The sequence below is a fragment of the Haliotis rufescens genome, unplaced genomic scaffold, assembly GCF_023055435.1.
Source record: "Haliotis rufescens isolate VD_foot unplaced genomic scaffold, xgHalRufe1.0.p SCAF_24, whole genome shotgun sequence".
NCBI classification, from domain to species: domain Eukaryota; kingdom Metazoa; phylum Mollusca; class Gastropoda; order Lepetellida; family Haliotidae; genus Haliotis; species Haliotis rufescens.
The window spans coordinates 622,536-647,054 of record NW_025963935.1 but is presented as its reverse complement, the minus strand read 5'-3'; the positions used below and the strand labels follow the sequence as shown (position 1 = coordinate 647,054).

General features: G+C 38.9%; 1 protein-coding gene across 1 annotated transcript in view; it reads right to left on the bottom strand.

Annotated features, from left to right (window-relative positions):
• LOC125383557 (von Willebrand factor A domain-containing protein 2-like) overlaps positions 1-24,519 on the bottom strand; it is a 29,766-nt gene that overhangs the window by 1,335 nt on the left and 3,912 nt on the right. The window contains exons 2-4 of the mRNA XM_048401910.1: positions 20,540-20,656; positions 6,849-6,903; positions 4,422-4,538 (exon numbers count right to left, since the gene is read on the bottom strand). Of these exons, the coding sequence (XP_048257867.1) occupies positions 4,422-4,538; positions 6,849-6,903; positions 20,540-20,548 (181 nt within the window). The 5' untranslated portion in view covers positions 20,549-20,656. The remainder of the gene's footprint in view (positions 1-4,421; positions 4,539-6,848; positions 6,904-20,539; positions 20,657-24,519) is intronic.

Genomic DNA, 24,519 nt, shown 5'->3' with positions numbered 1-24,519 from the left:
CTAGCGAACTGACCGATGTATTGCGGCAAAAGGCAATTGAAAACAATTGTTGTTTTGCATATAAGTTGCTTCGCCACTGTATAAGAAACAGATTTCAGTTGGAACTATATTGACTACTGTCACTGTCCGACTGACACATCACTTACCCTGTGACTTAATAAATATTAATGCGCGCATTTCAGGAAAACTCGCAATGTTTCGGTAATGTTTGTGAGAGAGGTTGGGTGGTTGGTTTGTTGTTTAACGCCGCACTCAGCAATATTCCAGCTATATGACGCCGGTCTGTAAAAAATCGAGTCTGGACCAGACAATCCAGTGATTTATATCATGAGCATAGATCCACGCAATTGGGATCGATGACATGCATCAACCAAGTCAGCGAGCCTGACCCCCCGATCCCGTTAGTCGCCTTTTACGACAAGCATAGTCACCTTTTATGGCAAGCATGGGTTGCTGAAGACCTGTTTTACCCTGGAATCTTCACGGGTCTTGTGAGAGAGGGAAAGCGATATTGAAGTAGAGAATTAAGGAATGACATTATATAATAAAGAGGCTATCACGCTTGTGTGTTTGGGGATGGTTAATATCGTGTATTGGGAATAAACACTCATTATATATATATACTGTCTATATATATTGATGGACAGATTTGTAAATGTAAGCGATTAAGGGAAGAGCAAGGGTGGTTGGATCTATTGTCTGACATGATTCTTCGTGTGAGGGTGTCAACACCGTGAATTTCTTGTTTCCTCTTATAAACAACACCAGGAGAATACGAAAGGACAGGTACAGCATAAGTATTTGTGGCTTTAACTTTATGCTCTGAACTCCAGATGTTCTTTAGTCTACATTTATACTCGGCCCGAAGTTTTTCCTTGCTATGGGCATTATGGAGTTTATAATCATCATTGACACTAAATGTATTGAGCATCTTCCACATATGCTGCTGCTGCAACTACCACTACTTCCACTACCAAAGAAGTTCTCTGATCGTGAAGCGTGCCCTTCCTATGACTAGTGTTTAACGTCGCGTCAAAGATTATTGCACTTATATAGCGACGTGCATGCACGTGTGTGTGTGTGTGTGTGTGTGTGTGTGTGTGTGTGTGTCTGCTTGTACTAGCCCGGACTGATGCCGATTTATAGTGCTAGCTCACTGAGATACCATGCCGCAGTTTAACATGAATACCCCACTCAGACACAGTGTACTGACTCCGAGCCGACCAGTCCTTGTTTTATCCCCTTAATGCCGAGCGCCAGACAGGGAAACAACGTGTACCATTTTTAACGTCTTTTGGTATGACGCGGTCGGGGATCGAACCCCGGACCTTCCGCTCTCCGGTCGGACGCTCTACCACTAGACCACGGCGGCGGTCTAGTGTCAGGGTATAACCGCCTTGACAGTTCTTCATGTATGAACATCAGGGTATAACTGCCATGATAATTCTTCATGTATGGACATCAGGGTATAACCGCCATGATAATTCTTCATGTATGAACATCAGGGTATAACCGCCATGATAGTTCTTCATGTATGAACATCAGGGTATAACCGCCATGATAATTCTTCATGTATGAACATCAGGTTATACCCGCCATGACAGTTCTTCAATCAACATCAGGGTATACCCGCCATGACAGTTCTACATGTATGAATATCAGGGTATACCCGCCATGACAGTTCTGCATGTATGAATATCAGGGTATAACCGTCATGACAGTTCTTCATGTATGAATATCAGGGTATAACCGTCATCACAGTTCTTCAAGTATCAACATCAGGGTATACCCGCCATGACAGTTCTACATGTATGAATATCAGGATATAACCGCCATGACAGTTCTTCATGTATGAATATCAGGGTATAACCGCCATGACAGTTCTTCATGTATGAATATCAGGGTATAACCGTCATGACAGTTCTTCAAGTATCAACATCAGGGTATAACCGCCATGACAGTTCTTCATGTATGAATATCAGGGTATAACCGCCATGACAGTTCTTCAAGTATCAACATCAGGGTATAACCGCCATGACAGTTCTTCAATCAACATCAGGGTATACCCGCCATGACAGTTCTACATGTATGAATATCAGGGTATACCCGCCATGACAGTTCTGCATGTATGAATATCAGGGTATAACCGTCATGACAGTTCTTCATGTATGAATATCAGGGTATAACCGTCATGACAGTTCTTCAAGTATCAACATCAGGGTATAACCGCCATGACAGTTCTTCATGTATGAATATCAGGGTATAACCGCCATGACAGTTCTTCATGTATGAATATCAGGGTATAACCGCCATGACAGTTCTTCATGTATGAACATCAGGGTGTACCCGCCATGACAGTTCTTCATGTGTGAACATCAGGATATAACCGCCATGACAGTTCTTCATGTGTGAACATCAGGGTATACCCGCCATGACAGTTCTTCATGTATGAACATCAGGGTATAACCGCCATGACAGTTCTTCATGTGTGAACATCAGGGTATAACTGCCATGACAGTTGTTCATGTATGAACATAAGGGTATACCCGCCATGACAGTTGTTCATGCATGAACATCAGGGTTTAACTGCCATGACAGTTCTACATGTATGAATATCAGGATATAACCGCCATGACAGTTCTTCATGTATGAATATCAGGGTATAACCGCCATGACAGTTCTTCATGTATGAATATCAGGGTATAACCGCCATGACAGTTCTTCATGTATGAATATCAGGGTATAACCGTCATGACAGTTCTACATGTATGAATATCAGGGTATAACCGCCATGACAGTTCTTCATGTATGAATATCAGGGTATAACCGTCATGACAGTTCTTCATGTATGAACATCAGGGTGTACCCGCCATGACAGTTCTTCATGTATGAACATCAGGGTATAACCGCCATGACAGTTCTTCATGTGTGAACATCAGGGTATACCCGCCATGACAGTTCTTCATGTATGAACATCAGGGTTTAACTGCCATGACAGTTCTTCATGTATGAACATCAGGGTATAACCGCCATGACAGTCCTTCATGTGTGAACATCAGGGTATACCCGCCATGACAGTTCTTCATGTGTGAACATCAGGGTATAACCGCCACGACAGTTCTTCATGTAAACACCTCAGGGTATAACCGCCACGACAGTTCTTCATGTATGAAAATCAGGGTGTAGTCCCTATGAGAGTTTCGAATGGGTAAACATTAAGGTATGGAAACAGTTTTGAGGGGGCAAAAATCAGAGTGTGGGCAACACGACACTTTTGAAGGATTGAAAATGAGGTAGCGGTCGTAATAACAATTTCAAAGGTGCGATATTCTGAATGTGGTTACCAGGATAGTTTTGAAGGGGTAAGAATCAGAGTATTATCTCTATAACAGTTTCGAGTACTTGAAAATCAAGGTTTGGACGCCAAAACAGTTTTGCAGGGGTGAGAACCAGGGTGTGGTCACCAAGGACTACACATGCACCTGTTTCGAATGGGTGGAAATCAATATATGGACGCCAAAACAGTTTTGAGGAGGTGAAGATCAGGGCGTGTACAACATGACAGTTTTGAGGAGGTGAAGATCAGGGCGTATACAACATGACAGTTTTGAGGAGGTGAAGATCAGGGCGTGTACAACATGACAGTTTTGAGGAGGTGAAGATCAGGGCGTATACAACATGACAGTTTGAAGGAGGTGAAGATCAGGGCGTATACAACATGACAGTTTTGAGGAGGTGAAGATCAGGGCGTGTACAACATGACAGTTGTGAGGAGGTGAAGACCAGGGCGTATACAACATGACAGTTTTGAGGAGGTGAAGATCAGGGCGTGTACAACATGACAGTTTGAAGGAGGTGAAGATCAGGGAGTGTACAGCATGACAGTTTGAAGGTTTGAAAGTCAGTGAAAGGGTGCAAACATTGATGTGGTCGCTGTGACAGTTTTGAATGAGTAGAAGTTCAAGGTACGGCCACCAATACAGTTTTGAAGGGGTAAAATGAAGGGTGTGGTTGCCATGGCAGTTTGTAAAGGGTGGTAGTTAGTGTGTGAACGCCATGACAGTTCTTAAAGCGTGACAATCAGGGTGTGAATGCCATGACAGTTTTTAAAGGTTGTGGTCGCTATGACAGTTTCGAGGGTGTGAAAAGTAGGGCATGGTTTCATAACAGTTCCGAATGAGGGATATAAGGCATCAACGAGCTGAAAATCAGGATATGATCGCAATGATAGTTCCAAAAGGGGGAATCTCAGGGTGTGGCTGCTATGACAGTTGGTGATAATGAACCTGGAATATTGCTGAGTGCGGCGTCATACAGAAAACAAACAAAAACAATCTGACACACCGTCATAGAACTAAAAAAGTCTTAAAAGATGCGTTGAAGCGAACTCATTCCATCATGGCCATTCTGAACCCCCCTACCTGTACAGTGATCACCCGTAAAACCAGGCGGACAGGTGCACGTGTAGTCGGCGTCTATCTGCGTGCATGTGCCCCCATTAGCACAAGGTTCCAGTACTTTACAGGCCACATTGCGGGCTGCAAAATAAAATATGAAGGTTAATTAGGTTTGCAGAAAGTGTTTTGAAATAAGAATAAAAGTGCCAAAGACAACATCTATGCAAATACATAAGAGTTTTGGAAGGTTGCTAATCAGTATCTGAATGCCATGACAGTTTTTTAATTGTTATGATCAGGTGTGGTCGCCATGCTAGTTTTAAAAGCGTGATAATTAGGATGTGGATGCCAGTTTTTGAAGATGTAATCAGTGTTTAAACGACTGTTTTTAAAGGGTGATAATCAGGAAGTGGTCGCCATGATAGTTTTGGAAGATCGTAATCAGTGCGTGAAAGCCATGGCAGTTTGTAAACTTAAGGCTAAAAATCAGGCTGGGTCACCATTACAGTTTCAAAGTGGTTTAAATTAGGATGTGGTGGCCATAACAGTTCCAAATGAGGGCAAATCCGGATAATGACGTTATGAATGTTTCGAATGGGTGCAAATTAGGATATCGTCGCCATGAATGTTTCCAATTGGTGCTAATCAGGATATGGCTTTAGAATGGGTGTAAACCAAGGTATGGACGCCAAAACAGTAATGAGAGGATCAAAGTCAGAGAGTGGACAACATGGCAGTTTCTCGGGGATGAACATCAGTGTGCGGTCGCAATGACAATTTCAAAGGTGCGAAAATCTGATTGTGGTTACCATGACAGTTTGGAAGGGTCCGGAATGCAGGTAATGTCTCTATGACAGTTTCGATTGCTTGAAAATCAAGGCATGGACGCCAAAACAGTTTTGAAGGTGTGCAAATCAGTGTCCGGTCACTGTGAGATTTTCGAAAGGGAGAGAATTGGGCTTTGGTGATTATGAAAGTTTTGAATTGGTGGAAATCAAGATGTGAACGTAAAAAAGGTTTTGAGGAGGTGAAGATCAGGATGTGCACAACATGACATTTTGAAGGGGTGAAAATCTGGATGTGGTCACTGTGACAGTTTCGAATGAGTCAAATCAAATCAAATCAATGGAACGGTCATCAATACAGTTTTGATGCGGTAAAAGTCAGGGTGTGGTTGCCATGACAGTTTCGATGGGGTACAAATCAGGTACTAGTTTGTCGGGCGTTGTCGAATGGTCCTTTTTACAGGTGAATCCAGATACTGTCTGGACGTCAATGACGACAGGACATGTGTCTGGAGGAACAGCTACAATACACAAACTGTACAATTGTCAAACCGATCTTGTGAACTTCAGGTGCTGGTTTGCTTCGTGGATTCAGTGGACCTAGTGGGTGTTTGGTGCTATAAAGGGTTTCAAGTGTATTCAAGGCATAAAAATGGGATTTCTATATGCAGCCAGCCAGCTTTAATATTTCTTTTAGTAAAACATCTCCTCAAAACATTATAAGACCATTGGTCTGAAACGTGGTTGTTGAGATAGTCACTTTATGACGTACCAAGTAAGTTCAAGATAATCGGAAATACAATATGGTTGCCAGTCGCCATACTGGAAAATACAAAACATCATTCATCGTTATCAATCTCATTAAAATCAGATCTTAGTTCTAGCTGTCGCAAAACAAAGATCTGAGGACATCCCATTATGGGTCACCTTAGAACGATCTTTCATCCGACCTATCAAAGCATCGCTTCCAAGATCATGAAAGTGAGAGTCGGAATGTATTTTATAATCATGCATCCTCCAAAACGTTAACACTGCAATACACTCTCAACCATATATTAGACATTCCAAAATGTTCGCTTGTTCGGTTTTCGAATTTTTTGTTCGATAACTGTGTCAATATAGTTTTCAAGCGTAGACAGAAATGGAAGTCGCCAGGTTGAATCGAGTGCCGTAAAGTTCGAGAAGGCTGCTTTCTAATTGGCTGATGCCGACTTCTAGTTAGTTCGTGAAAGGTCGTTCTGACGTGACCCGTAATGGGATGTCCTCAGATCTTTGTTTAGTGGCAACGAGAACTTAGATCTGTTTTCATGAGATTGCCATCATAATCTTCTTCTCCTCAGAAACCACGTGATCAATGTAGCTGAAACCTCACATTTTTCCTCACACCAATGATGACACCTGAATGTGTTCAAGAGGTTTGAATCAGACTGTTTTCGATATGGGGATATTACAGTAGGTCTATAATGCCATTCATTTATCATAATAATGGGGATCTTTGATCACTTCTAATTCAATATCTGGACGCCAATATTTCGTACTTAACTTACTTTCAAAAATTAATGATTGAATTCAAACCTATTGTTGTTGGTTATTCCATAGAATACAACGTAAAGTGTCAATGGGGCAAGAGATATGCGATACATGTGAGCGACAGTAACCAACTTACGCGCACTGTAGCCCCGGTGACAAATCAGCAGGAGAAGCAGCAGTCTTATCGGATCCTTGAAGAATCAACATTTGAATTAATGGAAAGTCTGCTTCAAAATTAAAGCAATTAAATTATATAAAAACATCGAGGCAGGCTGGTTGACATAAGTGGTGAGATTTGTTTTCTATCAATACTCAGCAGCAGTATCACATAAAAATACGAAGCAAAAAGGTATATAATACATTAAAAGAGGGTCAAAAGAAAGTTTGTTTGTTTATATAATTGAAATTTTGTCAAATTTAATTATGTCTATTTAAACAACAGTTTGTAAAAAGTAATCTGAACTGAATTTGCAACCGCATGGCCCCTACCATGTTTGAAATGCTGTACATTTAAGCCGAAAAATCTTAATATATAATATCTTAATATCTTAATCTGTCTAAGATACCCATCAGCAGTTGTATATTATGTGAATTGTTATGATTTCAAAAGTTTTATATTAAGTTATATATTTTTTAGATACAACCATCTCCAAGTATTCTATCAGGGATGATAAAGCGTCATTACAGTTCCTTTTTATATAATATCGCTCACTTCAGATATTTTCAATTATAAATCAAACATATAAAGAAATCAACTGAATGTCCTAGTTTCTTTTGCCCCTCAGTTCATGATAACAGGGGGCCGCGATTCGCTGTGCAGAGTTGCGTCCCTTGGGCCCGCCAGAAGCCTATGATTGTGGGTTCGAATCCCGGTTCGCCCCGATTATGTTTCTAGGTTTGTCAGCACCATACCCTTACTCGTGGGTTTCACCGAAGTGGTAAACGTCTGCATCACTTCGGGCTTTCCTCCCACATTAAGCTGACACGCCTTGATATAGCTGCAATACTGTTAAAAGCGGCGTTAAAGCCAACTCACTCATACTCATCATGACAATAATGTTTGTGCATCATGGACAGATAACATATTTTTTTCCCATCCGCCTACTATGAACTCATTAAACAATAATCACTACACCTGCACAAACTAATCCTGATTAACAGGCTTTATGTCCCATTGGCTTCCACCTATGTGTTCTCTGTCCACCATGTTGTGACAGTATTATCCTTCTGTTGCCATTTTATAATCATGTTATCCCACTCATGTATGCAATTGTTGTTACCGTTAATCCTCTACTATTAATCCTCTACCGACTATATAGTAGAGTCATATCCCTGGAATCCGTGACCACTTTGTTCCTACCTTTTTTTTATGATGGACTTGTTTAACTGACATGTTTAACTTAACATTTAGCCCCCATGACCCTCTGGAAAAAGACGGCTAACTCTGCCAGAAAGCAAAATTCAAAATGGCCGTCGACGCCATTTTAAATAGCATGAAATAGTATATCTCTGGAAGAATATAAGCCACAGACACATATAAGGTGTCTAATTCCACTAATTTGAACATGCTTAATCCATTGGAATCGTTATTTTTTACATTAGAAGCAATTCTGACCTTGAATTCCAAGATGATCTCTCATAACTGCCATCATCAGAATCACTAGATAGATCACTCTCATTATCGTCTGCTGGTGAGATTGCAGGTACGGTAATTGTTGAAGGTAAAGCAGGCTGTGTGTAACGATCAGGCAGGTAAAGGCCAGGATCACAATGCCAACAATGACCTATTGGAGAGGGGTGCAAATATGCCAAGTAGTTTTCCTGTTCCAAGTGATGGCGGAGACTGTCCGAATCAGTTGCAAGTCTGATGGTGTTTCCACTTGGATGCCCTGACTTCTCCCAAACTTGCACTTTTGGAATCAAAACAGACATAACGAATTACAAATCGTTCCAAGTTCTCTATGACTTCTTGTGTGACTGGAAGTTCTCTACCACAACTTGTTAGCAGGCTCTGTGCTTCTTCAGGATGCTGGGTGCGATGTACAATACTCTTCTAGCCAATCCCATAGAAACCAGAGTTATGGTCACGTCCAGTAAGCACATGAATTGGTATAATGCATTCTGCCTTTTCCTCGTCACACAAGCATCAAGCAGAGATCAGTTGGTGTTTCTTTTTAATACATATCAGGTGTTTTTTTAGCAACATATGGACCATTGCTTCATAGAAGAGGTACAGACATCATACACCATGCTTGAAATGTTTTCCTCGGGGGGCTTGATCTACAGACACTTCTGCAAATACACCTTCTGCCACTAACACATCAGAAATACCTGAACCCTTAAACCTCTTGTAAATGGCATAGATGAATGACATTTGGATGTGGAAGGGTGCAATGCATGGCAAAATTTTGCTGAACTGAACCGCCTTCTCACTTTTCAAGTCCAGTAAGAGCAAGTAGACCGGATAATCACCTACAATGATTGCGAAAGGCATCTTTTTTCATTAATTGACTTAGCAAGTTTGCACATCACATCATAGAGGATGGTCTTACTAGGAGGGTCAGAATATGTCATGTGGTATATTGCGCGGCTCTTGACATGGTTGTGACATGTTAGCATGAAACCCTTTTTAACCAGGCACTTGCTGTTCTTCTGGGGCGGTATTCACAAAGCTTCTTAGAATTTTCTTAAGCCTTAAGAATTCTTAAATCCACAAAGAAATCTTAGTTTCCCTAACAACCAACTTAAGTTTTAAGAAATTTCTTAAGTCATATTCACAGAGCTTCTCAGTGCTTAGTTCTTTGCTTAAGTTTAAGATACCTCATGAGCTTACTTAAGTCCTTAAGAATTTTCTTAAGACATCCAATATGGCTGCCATAGGTATTGTACAAACCACCGCTAGACGAGATGTACTGCAAATATATTCTGACAAAGAACTAATCAGAAGATACAGGTTAAACAAAAGTGGTATTGAATATGTGACTGGGTTAATTGCTGATAAAATATGTCCTAGCACCTCTCGTTCTCATGCCATGACAGGAACTGAAAAGGTTGTAGCAACGCTACGTTATTTCGCTACAGGCATAATGCAATTATGCAACGGGGATGACTTGGGTCTTTCCCAATCGTCGGTCAGTCGGGCGATAGAGCAGACAGTGTCAGCTTTGTCCGACGCCGAGATCGCATCCCAGTTTATTCACTTTCCGACAACACGGGTTTGCATTCGTCGGAATCAAGCGGCGTTTTACAACATCGCTCACTTCCCTGGCGTTGTTGGAGTGATTGATGGATCCCATGTGCAGATTATTGCACCATCTGTCGACGAACCCTCATATGTAAATCGTAAACAGTACCACAGTATAAACACACAGATTGTATTTGATCCAAACAACATGATAATTGACCTTGTTGCGAAGTGGCCAGGCTCGACACACGACTCGAGAATACTCACCGAAAGCGGGCTTCATATTTTATTTGAACGACACATCGTGCCAACCGGATGTCACCTACTTGGAGATAGTGGCTACCCCTGCAGAAACTGGCTGCTTACGCCGTACTTGAGACCAAATCCTGGCTCACAGACATCCTACAATCGGTAATATTCTCCTACATTCGTGAACACGCAATCGTAATGAGAGTTATCCCCCTTCAAAATTACAAAAGTGAGAATTGGTTGTTGTGAAAAGTTTAAGTGTTCAAATGTGAAAAGATATTTGGTTGTGCATATATATATCGAAAGTGAACATTAAGAAATTACCCATATACAAATATGAAATATATTTAATGACAGATAAGCAAGAAAAACATTTATGTTTAAAAAAACATAAAAAATATTCTAAAAATATATAGGTCAATGTGAATCACTTTTTACAAAGTATAAAAAAGCCTAAATATTTTAGTCATTACATCAAGTGACTAAAACATCTGTCCATTCACCTAACAGACTGGATAATCGTTATTGGAGTTCAAAAGGGCTTAGACACTTCTCAATAATTATTGACTACTCATGTTCAATCACTGAGTGATGAAATAGAGCATAATAATGTTTGGATTTAATTATTATTATAAATAAAATGGACAGATTTTTTACTCAATTTGTAAGATAACTGAAACAAATTTGTGGAAATTCATTATGGAACACACTGACTGTAATACACACATATCTGTAAATTGTTGTGTGTGTGTGTGTGTGTGTGTGTGTGTGTGTGTGTGTGTGTGTGTGTATTAGACGGGTTCTGAACTTGTTTTCCAGAGCACATAAAAGGACGCGGAGTGTCGTGGAAAGAGGTATAGGCCAGCTCAAGAGACGGTTCCATGTCTTACATGGAGAGATTCGCCTTTCTCCAATTAAGGCATGTAAAATCATAACATGTTGTGGAATTCTGCATAACATCTGCAAGATAAGGAATATCCCATTACCTGACAGTGAGTCCAATGATCCGGATGAAGACATGACAGCCCCCTACAGAGAGAGAGATATTCCTGGCCACAACTTGACCTTCAGGAATCACTTTGCAAACACTCACTTTCAGTGTGAGTGATAATTCTTCTTTAAATTGAGTAAAACCACTATTTAATGAATTATATTCAACAACAAAAAAATTCAGTAAAAAAACAGTTTATTTTAACAAATAAGAGTATAAGAATCAGTTGATAAGGTTTACCTTTTTTCAAAAATAATTCACAAACAATTTATTACAACTGGTTAATGAATTTAATATTGTTACTATAATTGTTAAATATTATATATAATTTGTGAATCTCAAGGATTCTTTAAATAATGCTCAAGGGTTCAATTGCAATGCATTTTCCCAGTTTACTTACCTGGTATATGAAAATACATTTATCTTCTTGTAAGAAACATCTTATGACAGACAGATTTTATTGTAGTAAATTCAAAAGAACGATAGTACATAAAGTCTTCAATACATAATCATTGTTGAAAGTTAAACACGTTTAAATTCTTCCTGCATTTCTTATACATATTTCAGAAATTTAGCAAATACATGTTGTAATACATATCACAATTTCTTGGAGTAACTGGCCCTGTTTGTCATATCAAATGCAGTGACACAGAATAAGATATTCATCCTCACTGGCCACTGGCCATAGATAACAATACTGTTTAGCACTGATAAACATACCTGTCAGGTGATAGTCTCAACAGACGGAGCAAGTACTTTCTACAATTAGTGACAGGCACCCCATAATGGACATCTTCCAGTTTCGCGATAAGTAACACAATATGATGACTAGTACCCTATTCCTAAAATAGATTAACAAAATCTTTTGTGGATCATTTTGACATTATCCTGAACTGTTTGCCTCCTTGTTAGTGGGAACAATATTCTTATAAAAATATGAAAGGCATTCAACAGAGATACACAATACTGTTCAATGAAATACTTAACTGGAAAAAGTGTGTTACAAGCTTAGTCAGCTAAGGTCTTACATTTTATTGATTTTATCCATATCATTGGCACCCAAATACGAAGATTTTGAACCCTGAAATGCAATGTTGCTGTAAGCAGAAGTAAAACATGAGAATATGGTTGAATGAAAACACATTCAAATTATGACATGTTATCAATGTATCTATTGATAGAAATGACATTTCACACACTGTAACCTCACACATTAACCAATATTATATTATTGAAGATAAATTTAAACTGAAAAGGAGTATGGTTGTGTCAAAATAGGTTTCAAATCTTTCTCTTCAAAGAATACATTACATTTTGAAAACATAGTAACCTCTCTGGCCTTAAAAAGTGATATGCATACATGGTATAGATATAAATTTTATTCATTCTGCAGTTTTTGAAGTTGAATTTCCATAATTTTCTTCTTAAGACTTAAACAATCAGTTTCAAGTTTAAGTTTCTTGTAGAGTAGCTCATCATAGCTTTCCCCCAACAGGAAAGTTTGTCGCGAGGACTTTGGCTCCTGGACTGTGCTCCATCCTGCTGGTCTCTTCATGGATCCCTGTGCTGAGGAGGCGGTGTCTGGCACTGATGGTTCCGGCTGTGAAGGCACAGACACTGTTGATGCAGTAGGGACAGCTGCTCCCATGGCCTGGAGTGTCTGCAAGTCAAGTGCTGCCATGTCACTGTATTCACTGTATATAAATGGACAGAAAATGTTTTAGTCATTGTTGTTTTTGAGTATCTATGTATCTGAATAGGGTAAAAATATGAGGTAATAATCAGTTTCAAACACATGGAGTATCAATAATTTTTAGTGATCCCTTCAAATACTTTTCACCACAATCTTGCACTTTGCAGGATTTGTTTAGGAAGATAATGAAGATTGGTTATTCTCTGTTATTGATGTGTTATATAATTTAATATGGATGCTTTTATAGTAATGTGTATGACCACTTATACACAGGAGGTACTTTGCTAACATAATAGTTTTTCATAGCAAATCATTTAAGTAGAGTTATGCTATATTAATGATTATACTCACTACAGGGGCAAGGGAATACATCAGTAGAATTACCTTGCATTAACTGTGTCAGAAAGGCTCACCACCTGTAGGAGGGATGTGTCCATGGCTGATGGGATTCCAGATATGGATACATTATCCTGCCCCAGAATATCCCACACTACCTCGGATGTGGCACTCAAAGTAGGGCATGGTGATGGACCACCACCTGTCGAAGTGAAAATTATTTTTACTTACATCAGAAAAATTGAGAAAGTTTTATTCCGAATCAATGTGTTAAATAATACTAAAGAAACAATTGAAGACAGCCTAAGAATTGTATATACATATGTAAATTCAAACTTTTAAGAATTGATTATACACTGTATGGGACACCAAAATGTACTTAAAGACACCAAATACAAATATTTTTACTTGAAAGCTAGAATAAACAATAATTGTAACGCATTAAGATTAAATGTATCTCAGATCTGGTGATTTATGCACTGTAAAACTACTATTACAGTTCAGTGTTGCAAAATGTGAACTACAATAATTACCTGTGCTGATAACACCTAGCTTGTACCTTGCAATTTCTCCCCTGGCTTTACTTTGGATGTTATGCCATTTCTTTTCCACCTCCTCGGGGGCTCTGATGCATCCTATGATTTACATAAAAATATTCAATTCTCAACTGTGTAATGTAAATTTCAGAAATAAACGAATAGGTACTGGATGTGACACTGTAATATAACTGATAACCTGTACAATAACATTATTTTTTTCTTTCCCTGAAAATAAATTTTATGTTAAATAAAATATAGATCTTATACAATATACTCGGACCCCGTGGTACCGCGGCATTCATCGTATCGCGGCATTTGTGATTTCCGGTAGTTCACGCGGGACACGCCTCTTAGCGGCTGTCTATTAATTCAAATCAGTAACCAGGAAGTGCTCACTTCGTAAACAATTTCCTCGGAATGTTCCGTCTGCTGTAAGTTAGGAGTTATTAATCCGTTGATACATATTTCTGGCATCTGTTGTAATATTGCCTTACCCCCATCTATCAATGGCCAACGATATAACCCGCAGTTCCCTAAGTAAACTTTCTCTATCGACCTGAACTAGATCATCTGCATATTCATGGCGACTAATGAGGTAACGGAAGTTACGTAGTCCGCACATTTTTTCCCGCTCGGTGCCCAGAATCTATTGGGAGATCATAAGGGCCATAATGCCAAACTTAAAAATACGTTCTTCACTAGTAACCAAAAGATAAATACATACTTTGGGCATACTAGGAGTGCCTTTTATATATTTATTGTTGACTTTTAACATTTTTCCATTTTGTGACAAATTATTGTCATCCAATTTTTTTTAAACAATCTTAAAATATCATTTCTGATATTTTGATGTTGACTTATAAAAATATGTTTCTCTTACTTTTCGGTAAATATGCATTGAATACCTATTGCTGATAACACATTTAGAATTTTACTTGTGCTGTCTTTGCACTTTTCTGAACAAATCACTGATGTCTGGCATGATCATACCAAGTGGTTGGTAGAATTATGTCCTCTTTTTGTCCAATTCGGACCTCCATACACAACTTTTCTCTGTACCGCGATACGATGGAGTTCTCTACCTTGTCAAACAGAGCGCGAGGACCGGCTTTTACTCGGAGCTACTGATGTAAATAATGAACTTTTATCAGTAAAATTTGATAACATGAATGATATCTGATACAGAGAACACAAATAAACATAAAGGTTAGTGAGTGCATTTTGTTCCGTTTAGCGTACATGACAAGTACCGCGATACCCCGAGGTTGCAGGCTACAATCTAGTTCTATCCCAAAAAATCCTTCCGATTTTATGTGCGTTGCTGCTGTGAAAATTTGCAAAATACTTAAATCTTGAATAACAATAGAATTTTGAACATTATTTGAATCTTAATATATTTCAATACCCAAAACTATCTTTATGGTCTGCCGTACCTGGAAAGGCTGCGTTGATCGTGTGGGTCAACTCCACCCACTTTTCCTTTTTCTTTTGAGCTGTCACGCCTGCCCCGAACTTTCCTAATAAAACCGCTTTGTTTTCGTCAACAAGTTTCGTCAGGAGCAGGTTTTGGTCCTCAGACCAGTTGGGTTTTCGCTTTTTGTCAGTCATGTTAGCTGGCTGCCGTCGATATTCCCGCCGATCGAAAATAGGTCGTCTGCCAAAACTTTTTACTTTCGCGTTTTCAACACTGAAGAGTCGTGTTTTGTTGCTATTTATAGATAAGGGAATGTCCAAAACGTCACTCAAAAGGTGTGAAGAATATTCTTAGTCAAAACTTTACATCCCATGATGCAACGGGGTAGACTAAGAAAACTCTTAGATATTATACTAATACTTTGCTAAGAATCATGCTTAGACTGTTTGTGAATTGATACTTAAGATTTTTTCTTAGCTAAGAATTTTTTAGAAAACTTAAGTCAATTTCTAAGAAAATTCTAAGAAGCTTTGTGAATACCGCCCCTGGCTTTGGTCTTGAGAGGTCATCTTGGGCTCTGGCCATTGCATGAATAACACCACGTGTCCTCTGAGTAGATGTGTCCAAAAGAATACTGTTGTTCTCTGTCTCTGTCCTGACTGGTGGCTCTCCACGCTTAACTGTCTTGTATGGATCAATCTTCTGCATTGCACTTCCAAGTTCCTTGAGAGAGGCAGAGAGAGATGAGGCCAGTTTTGCACTGGGAACTGGACGAGTTTCATGACTCTCCAACGGTTCCGAATCAAAAGATTCTGGTTGAACAAACAACACGTTAGTGCGGTGTGGTTGATCAGCACCAGTGAGTGTGTCACTCTTGAAGTCATCATTGTCTACTATAGCCACAGCAGGTTTGCCTTCAGAAAGCTCGAAAGGACAATTCAATGAATGCTTTAGGTCAGTCGCTACCCAGAAATCCTGCAGCATAAGAACATCATTGTAGCTGATGCCCAAACCATCTCCCTACGTTTTGTCAGTCCATGTAGCATGACTGACATTTTCGTCTCAAATGCAGCGTGTTTTCTGGTGATGTAACTTGTGATGACAGAAGCAATTGAACGGACAGTTGGACAATCATCAATGACAGCCATCTTTGGATGCTTCTTCTCTCTCCAATTCATGGATGTATGGAGGCCAGGGGTCAGTGTTAATGCTCATGACTTGCTCCTTGAGTCGTGCTGCAACATTCATAGCTAGCTGATCATTGCTGACACCAAGTGAATATATTGCAGCCTCAACATATGTTCCTCCTGCTTTGGTGTGATCATAGACCAGTTCACTCTGCTTTTTCTGATTGCGTTGACGAAACCTGATGCTTTCACAAAATTCTTTGATCAGAAGATCTTGAAGTAGCTTGATTTAACTATTGAATTATGCCCAAAATTTGAGATGATGCCTTTGTAATCATTCAGGAGACTTTGTACGGTAACGAATTCATGATCTTTGAAAATTACTTGATGAACATGATTGAAGAAAATACTCTGTGCTTCTCAGAGGTTCACCCGCTGAAGATGCTGAGCGCTTTCATCAGTGATATCCTTATGACTAGGCACCTGAATCCGAATCAAATATAGCAAAATGTTTACCTTGGCATCTGAAAATAATATATCCTTTGCAGAATTTATTATAACTACCTTAGCATTAAGTTATTTGCTTTAACATTCACAATCAGTTTTAGGTCGTTGATGTCGTGCTTCAAACAAATTATTGAGGTCAAACAGATAATTTCCCCTCAATCCTTAGATATTGACCAATATTACATTACACTGGTATTGGATGAAGATGACAGATAGATCGGGCATATACAACTATGTACATTTAAATTCATACCAAGATCATTACAATCGGTTAATCATCTCTTAAGGTATGACAATACTACACCAAACTGCTAAAGAAACGCATTACTAAAAAAACCCCGCACAATTAATGTTTAATACTTTAGCATGATCAATTTTGGTCGTTACTAATAGTTTTGTTAAATTCAACATGTCAGCTTTTATCACCTACAAAAATATCTTTCAAGCTCATATAGTTTCCAAGATATAACCCTTCAAAATTATCCGGCATGTGCGTTTCTTTTGTAGTTGTGTATACCTTATATCCTACATTGTTGGTGACCATTTTGAATATTGAGATAAATATGATCCTAAGGATAAAATTAACCATTCCAATAGTTTTATCATGTTAAAATTAGTTAGATAAGACACCTCATTTGTTCTTGTAGCCCATCTAGTGTTCGAGATATGATATGTTCTGTTTTTCAAGATGGCAGCCGGCGGCCATCTTGGAATTCAAGGTCAGAATCGCTTCTAATGTAAAAAATAACAATTCCAGTGGATTTAGCATGTTCAAATTAGTGGGATTAGACACCTTATATGTGTCTGTGGCTGATATTCTTCCAGAGATATACTATTTCATGCTATTTAAAATGGCGTCGACGGCCATTTTGAATTTTGCGTTCTGGCAGAGTTAGCCGTCATTTTCCAGATGGTCATGGGGGCTAAATTTTAAGTTAAACATGTCAGTTAAACAAGTCCATCATAAAAAAAAGGTAGGAACAAAGTGGTCACGGATTCCAGGGATATGACTCTACTAATATATATTCTGTATAAAATTCCTCATTCAGTCTTGCTTGACAACAATATAAGGATCTTACCGAAACGTCACCTTTACAGTATTAAATAAGTTGTTATCCATAAATTGTGTCTACTTTGAGATAACATATTTCCCTATATTTCCATATTTGTGGAGAAGTATATTGTGAACTAGTTACTGTGGACCTTATGTATCATAACGGGGAGACAAACAGTAGTAGTATTAGTAGATTTTACGACCGCTTCAGCCATCGGCTATTTCGCAGTCGGGGCCAGACGGGTTAGACAATAACAAACAATAGTGGGAAATAAATAAGTAATCGGCTGGCCCAAAAAATATAAGTTAGGGGGGAAAAAGAAGAAAGAAATACAGTAAAGGAGGATGAAGGGGAGAGAGAAGTTTAGCAGTAGTGTTGTGGAGCTGTAAGAAACCTAATCTAAGGGAAGTAACTGGTATATAGACTTAAAATGGTATAAAATCAGTAAGGCTGATATGCTAATTAATAATATGTACTATAAACTTAAAAATAACGGTGGGATGGATGGGAAAACCTATTATAAAAGTTTGGGCTTACTGGCTGGGGTAGGGGAGTCAGGAGGGGGGGGGGGGGGGGGGGGGTGGTGGGGGGTGAGACAAACATTGGATTCTGTAGGTATATATAGCAACAAGTAGGTATGTATGCCAATAAGTAGGTACACTTTCCAGGGGCGGTCGGATAGCCTAGTAGCTGAAGCGTTTGCGTTTCACGCTGAAGACCCGGGTTCGATTCCCGACATTGGTACAATGTGTGAAGCCAAATTTTGCTGTCCCCCGTCGTGATATTGCTGGAATATTACTAAAAGCAGTGTAAAACCCTACTCACTCACTCACATAGTCCAACAAGTAGTTATATATACCAACAAATAGATAGGTATTCCTACAAGTAGGTATATATTCCAGCAAGTAGGCATAAATGCCAAGAAGAACGTTAATACTCCAGCAAGTAGGTATATATTCCAGCAAGCAGAGACATATTCTAACACGTAGGTATATATTTCAACAATTGAGTATACATTCCAACTAGTAAGTATATATTCCAACAGGCAGGTATATATTCCAAAAAGTAGGTATATATTCCAACAAGTAGAGACATATTCTAACACGTAGGTATATATTTCAATAAGAACGTATATATTCCAACAAGTAGGTATATATTCCAAAAGGCAGGTATATATTCCAACAAACAGGTAGGAATAAAACAAACTGGAGTAAGTGTGATTTGGCAAAGACTTAGTTTCCTCTCATAGTCATTAACCGTAATATTATGTTACATTTGAGTCAAGACCATTGTCGGCTTCAATCAAAGTTGACGAACAGCCTACCGGATGCGCAACGGAGATGTATAAACCTTAATTCCGAATTTGAGAGCGATAATACATTGTCCCATAATTTCAATAAGCAATTCAGAGTAAAAGAAGTCCGCATCAGACAGATTTCAGTTACTGATCAATGAAGTTAAACTACCCGGCAAAAGAAGGTTACACTTAAAATTGGATTTGCCCAAACATTACAAAACCTTATCAATACGTTACCCACTGAAAACTGAAAGGGCAAGTTCACACGGAAATGAACCTATTTTTCTTGTACTTTTTCCACATTAAAAGTGTTAACGTAGAAGTGTCATAGACAAAAATTTAAAAATATCACAATTAATTAACATATTTTTCGCATTAAAACGATTTATATTTTTCACATTTACCAAGTGTTCTATTTCCACAACAAAAACACCATGGCTTATGCCCCTTGCAATATGACGTCATTGGTGCCAATTGATAAACATTATGACGTCATCATGCTTTGTAAGAGCCGCTTCACGTGGTGTAGGTCTAGGTGTGTGATTCTAGCGTCTCAGATGCCAGCCAGCATAGTGTTATGCTGAGTCACCACTGCGCCGGAGTGTGTCGTAGGCCATGTTGTTTTACCGCAAACTGGTACTTGATATCTTTTGCGTTGAGAATAGACAGGGACCAAGTTGAATTGGCACCAATTACGTCATAATCTAAGGGGGATAACTCAGGCCTGTTTAGCTCGAAAAACGAAGGCCTCATAACGGCATATCATTTTCACACTATTGTGAGCTTCCTACTTTCACTGTGAAAAAAATGAGTGTATATTTTCAAACACAGATACTAATTAATTCTAAAATTGCGTTTTGTTTAGAAAAAGAAAGAAAGTGATTTTTGCGTGTACACTTCCCCTTTAAGGCCCGAAACACAACAATATTACCCGTATCTAATACATCCTCATCCATTTCTAATTTCTTTCATTTAAGTCACACAAACAAGGGTGCATACTTTCTTTTGCGCGTCAGTTTAGTTAATTTAGTTGGGGTACGGATAAATTAAAGTCCGGTTTAGACAGATTCCAGTGAACTAATTTCAGCAGATAGACACCATACAAAATAAAATCTACAGTGTTCATAAGAAACTCTTAACGAGTTGAGTGGGGAAAGGAGATTTGACACTGAAGCAAAAGTGTCTACTCTTAAGCATGTGGTTAACGGTAAACATTGTGTCTCGTACATATCCCAGAACATATATCTAATAAAACATTCACCTCCATTCCACTATTATCCCTTTCTCGGCTGTAGTAGCCTATACTCGCCCCTTTCCAGCTCTAGGCTTAGGGTTTCCTTAAATACTCGTACATAGTGTAGGTTCCCCTGTAGAATGTATTTTAGTTAGCCTTACATATATCTTTATAACATACAGAAAACAACAGTTTACTTACCTTCTCCATTGTCAAGAGTTGTACCCAGTGTGGTGCTGCTGCAAGTGACGGAATGGTTTTATATGCTGGAGTTGACGTGAATCATGTGTAGCCACTGAAATAGCTTGGCTGGCCCCACTGCAAACACGAAAACGTCGGTTTTTTTCCGTATATGGTCATTGGGAAATAACGTTTTTTGGACGCTTTCTCAACATTGGTTTTCTGTCCAAATAACGTCGTTATTTGACATGGGAATGAACGATTTTATCAAGCTCCTCCCTCTTCAGCGTAAACCAGCATATACAGGTATTGCTCGTTGTCAGCCTTCATTGGTCAGCTCTTGCGTGTTGTTACAGGCCGGGGTTTATAATACCTTACTCAACGTTTCCATTCTGTGCATTTCTGATTTCGTGGATTGTTTACAGCACGTAATTGATGTTACGTCGCAGCTGCTGGAAGCTGTACGTGCAATAATAACGTAACCAGGATTGACAGTTTTAACACAAGGGATTTGCTGCTATGCCAGTCGATACGTTTTAAGTTGATTTAATGGCATTAGGTAGAACATCTAAAGATTAATAAGACACAATATATAAAATCAAAAACATTTCTCTTTCAAAATAGCAACGAAACTATTAAGGTCGAATGACAATGTCATAATCATTGGTAATAATCAACACATATGTTAGTTTTATCGATGTCAGTACCCGAACGTTTTCGCAAACGGTCGAGACGGATGCACAAACGATTTACATTCAGCTATATTTGTTGGAACGGTTCGCCTTGAAGGAGACAGGATAATGCCGTTTACGAGTTCTGAAGATACATGCTCACAACCACTCTGTCCTTGTACCATACTATTTTAATTAACTTCCGCCCCGCCCTTATAGAAATGATATAATCCTCGATGAAGCAAGTCTAGACTTTTCAAAAGTCTGAATCTCCCATCTCACTGGGGCTCCTTTCCAATCTAAATTCAGTTGTTTGTTTCTATCACCAGCGTATTGGAGTTACTAAGTGGTAATCTAGCTCACAACCTGAGTAGTCCGCAAACAAAAGAACATTAACATACACCAAAGCATCTTCCATGGACTTGTTAATTTGCTTACTGTTATTAATCTCTTCATGCTATGGCCAGTCTCTGTCAAAGGTATCTACAAAATTTAACATTCTGTTCTCATTGGTGTATAAAAAGGAAAAAGAATGTAAAATTAGATCTTTGAACTGCTCAAAATTCAAACTATGTCGGCCCATGGACGAAGAGTGGCTCATAGGCGAATAGTGGGCGAGAATATTTTCCTTTGCTGAAAACACATGTTTTTCTTTTGCAAATACATAAAGGTGTGTCTACCAGCACCGTGATCCATAATTCAACTCATTTTTACTTAACTCAAGTTATGTGTGGCGTTAGCAAAAGACAATATTTTCCTTTGCTCAAAACTCATGGTTTTTCTTCACACATAAAAGTGTGTGCTTACAATCATGACACATGATTCAGTTCATTTTCACTTAATAGAACTAACATGTGGCGTTATTAAATTATTTCGCCCATGGCCGAGAAAAACTTCCTTTGCTAATTTGTGGTCTTATCAAAATATTTCGCCCAGGCCAAGAATAATTCTTCCTTTGTTCAAAACTCATGCTATTCTTTTGCATATACATAAAGATGAATCTACAAGCATCATGGCACATAATTCAACTCATTTTAACTTCAACTAAATAATTTTTTGACGGCATTAAAACATTTCGACCATGTTTTGGTCAGTCTCCTTAAATCATTAACTAATTGTGTGCAAAGTATATTGTAGCATATGAAATATAATTTACATTATGTCATTACATTACTTTTCAAAATGGGCCTTTTGTAGGATTTTACCTTTAAAGATTTTGGTTTGTTTGTTGCCTCACTCAGCAATATTGCAGCTATATGACGGCTACCTCTATACAAGTTTTACAAGTTTTACCTTTTGTACATATTGTAATCATCTTTAATGAACCCAGTCTCAACTCTCACAAATAGAATATCGTTGATCATACGAATTCATGCGAGCATACTCCAATTCATTGGCAATATCATCAACAACATTCAAGTTATTTGGTTTCTTTCTCATTTCCAATTGTATGTCTTGTTGTTACTTCTATTCCATACGAACCATGAAGATTCCGGGGTAGAATAGGTCTTCAGCAACCCATGCTTGCCGTAAAAGGCGACTATGCTTGTCGTAAAAGGCGACTAACGGGATCGGGTGGTCAGGCTCGCTGACTTGGTTGATACATGTCATCGGTCCCAATTGCGTGGTTCGATGCTCATGATATCAATCACTGGATTATCTGGTCCAGACTCGATTATTTACAGACATATAGCTGGAATATTGCTGAGTGCGGCGTTAAACAACAAACCAACCAACCAACCAATCTATTCGATACGTTGTTTATGGTGACTAACAAAGACGAGGCCACAGAGCGGAAGAACCCGGCCCGCCGCATCTTTGGTCTTAAAAACGTTCCATTAATGACACTGGGCTATTAAGTGACACTAGGTGTGCAATTTACAGGCACCCGTGTGCGTATTTTAATGAAGAAAAATCGCCGATTCGTCTTTTATTGCAAAACGTCTGGCTGAATATCTCATATTCTAACGAAATCTCGAAATAATAATTTTATTATATGAGATGTCGAACTGACCAATGGGAATTATGTTTGAAGCACATTGAGTAAAACTTGAGTGAATACTGTGACACGAAAGCAATTTTAAAATTCAATGTCACGTTTTTTGTGTGAAAGAATGATAACGGTCCCGAACAACAGCCTCCTTATGATAATTCCCATAATCTCATCAGTACGTTGCATCAGATTATAGTGTTGGCCTTATTTACAGGCTAGTCTACAATACCTGCTCTCGTTCAATTACAATCTGCCACACCACGCGTGAATAAACAGTTCTGCAATTAAAAAACTTAAAATACTAAATGTTTTTGGTAAAGTATACTTAATAATCCAACAATTCCGTAAAATGTTGAACAACTCAAACTTGACATTTTGTGGTTAAATAGCGTACACCAGACAAACAGAATCAGAGGAATTATCCAGATTTTCACTGCAATTAGTTTTAATACAAATTGTCACTAAAATACCGAATGTGTCCGACCCGTGATTCATTACATGCAAAGACTCTGCTTCAGACGGAAAACGTCAAACGTCTGATGAGGCCACGTGGCAAGTCATCTTGTAGAGGTTGAAGGAGCTTTTAGAAATGGCCATACATTAACTAGAAAAAAGTTTTGAGTGAGCAGTGTGAATGTACATACGTTTTTCTCTCCCTTTCCTTTCCTTTCTGTCATTTGATTTATGAACTGTAAATGACCATACATGCAAATCGATGGGAGAGGGCGTTCTAAGTTGTGATAAATTGTGCCCAATCCTTTTCATGAGAATAAAATATGTTTAAACTAAACTGAGAGCTTGTATCAACTCTTGTCTGTTAGCCGGAGGGTCTGGTCAGACTTTAATTCTCCTGTCCATCGCGTTCCAGAGGTGTTCTGTAGGGGATAAGTCAGGAGAACATGTCGGTCACGGTAAGGATTTGAAGTTATTGTTGGCAAGGAAGTCCTGTACGATACGAGCTGTGTCGGCCTGGCATGTCGTGTTTGTACAGAACAATCGGGGTTGGTACTGGAGGTAGGGCAGCACTACTAGAAGGATGATATCATCTATATTGCGAGGTTTTCATAGATGACGACGAGTGGGGTTGTCTGGTCTCAACAAATACCAACCCACACCATAACACCACCTCCACCGTAGGGAACGACGTCTGCGTCGAAGTTCAGAGGTCAACATCTGTCCTCTGAACGATCGGTAGGCCCTGTTACCTGCTGCCCGAAGTCTTCTGGTCACTGAGTGTGTGCTCACCCGCCGACCAAAACATTCACTGCCGATGATGTCACTGTGAGGAGGTGGTTGCGGAGGTTTGATGATTTTTTACTCTTTATTGTTTAATGCCC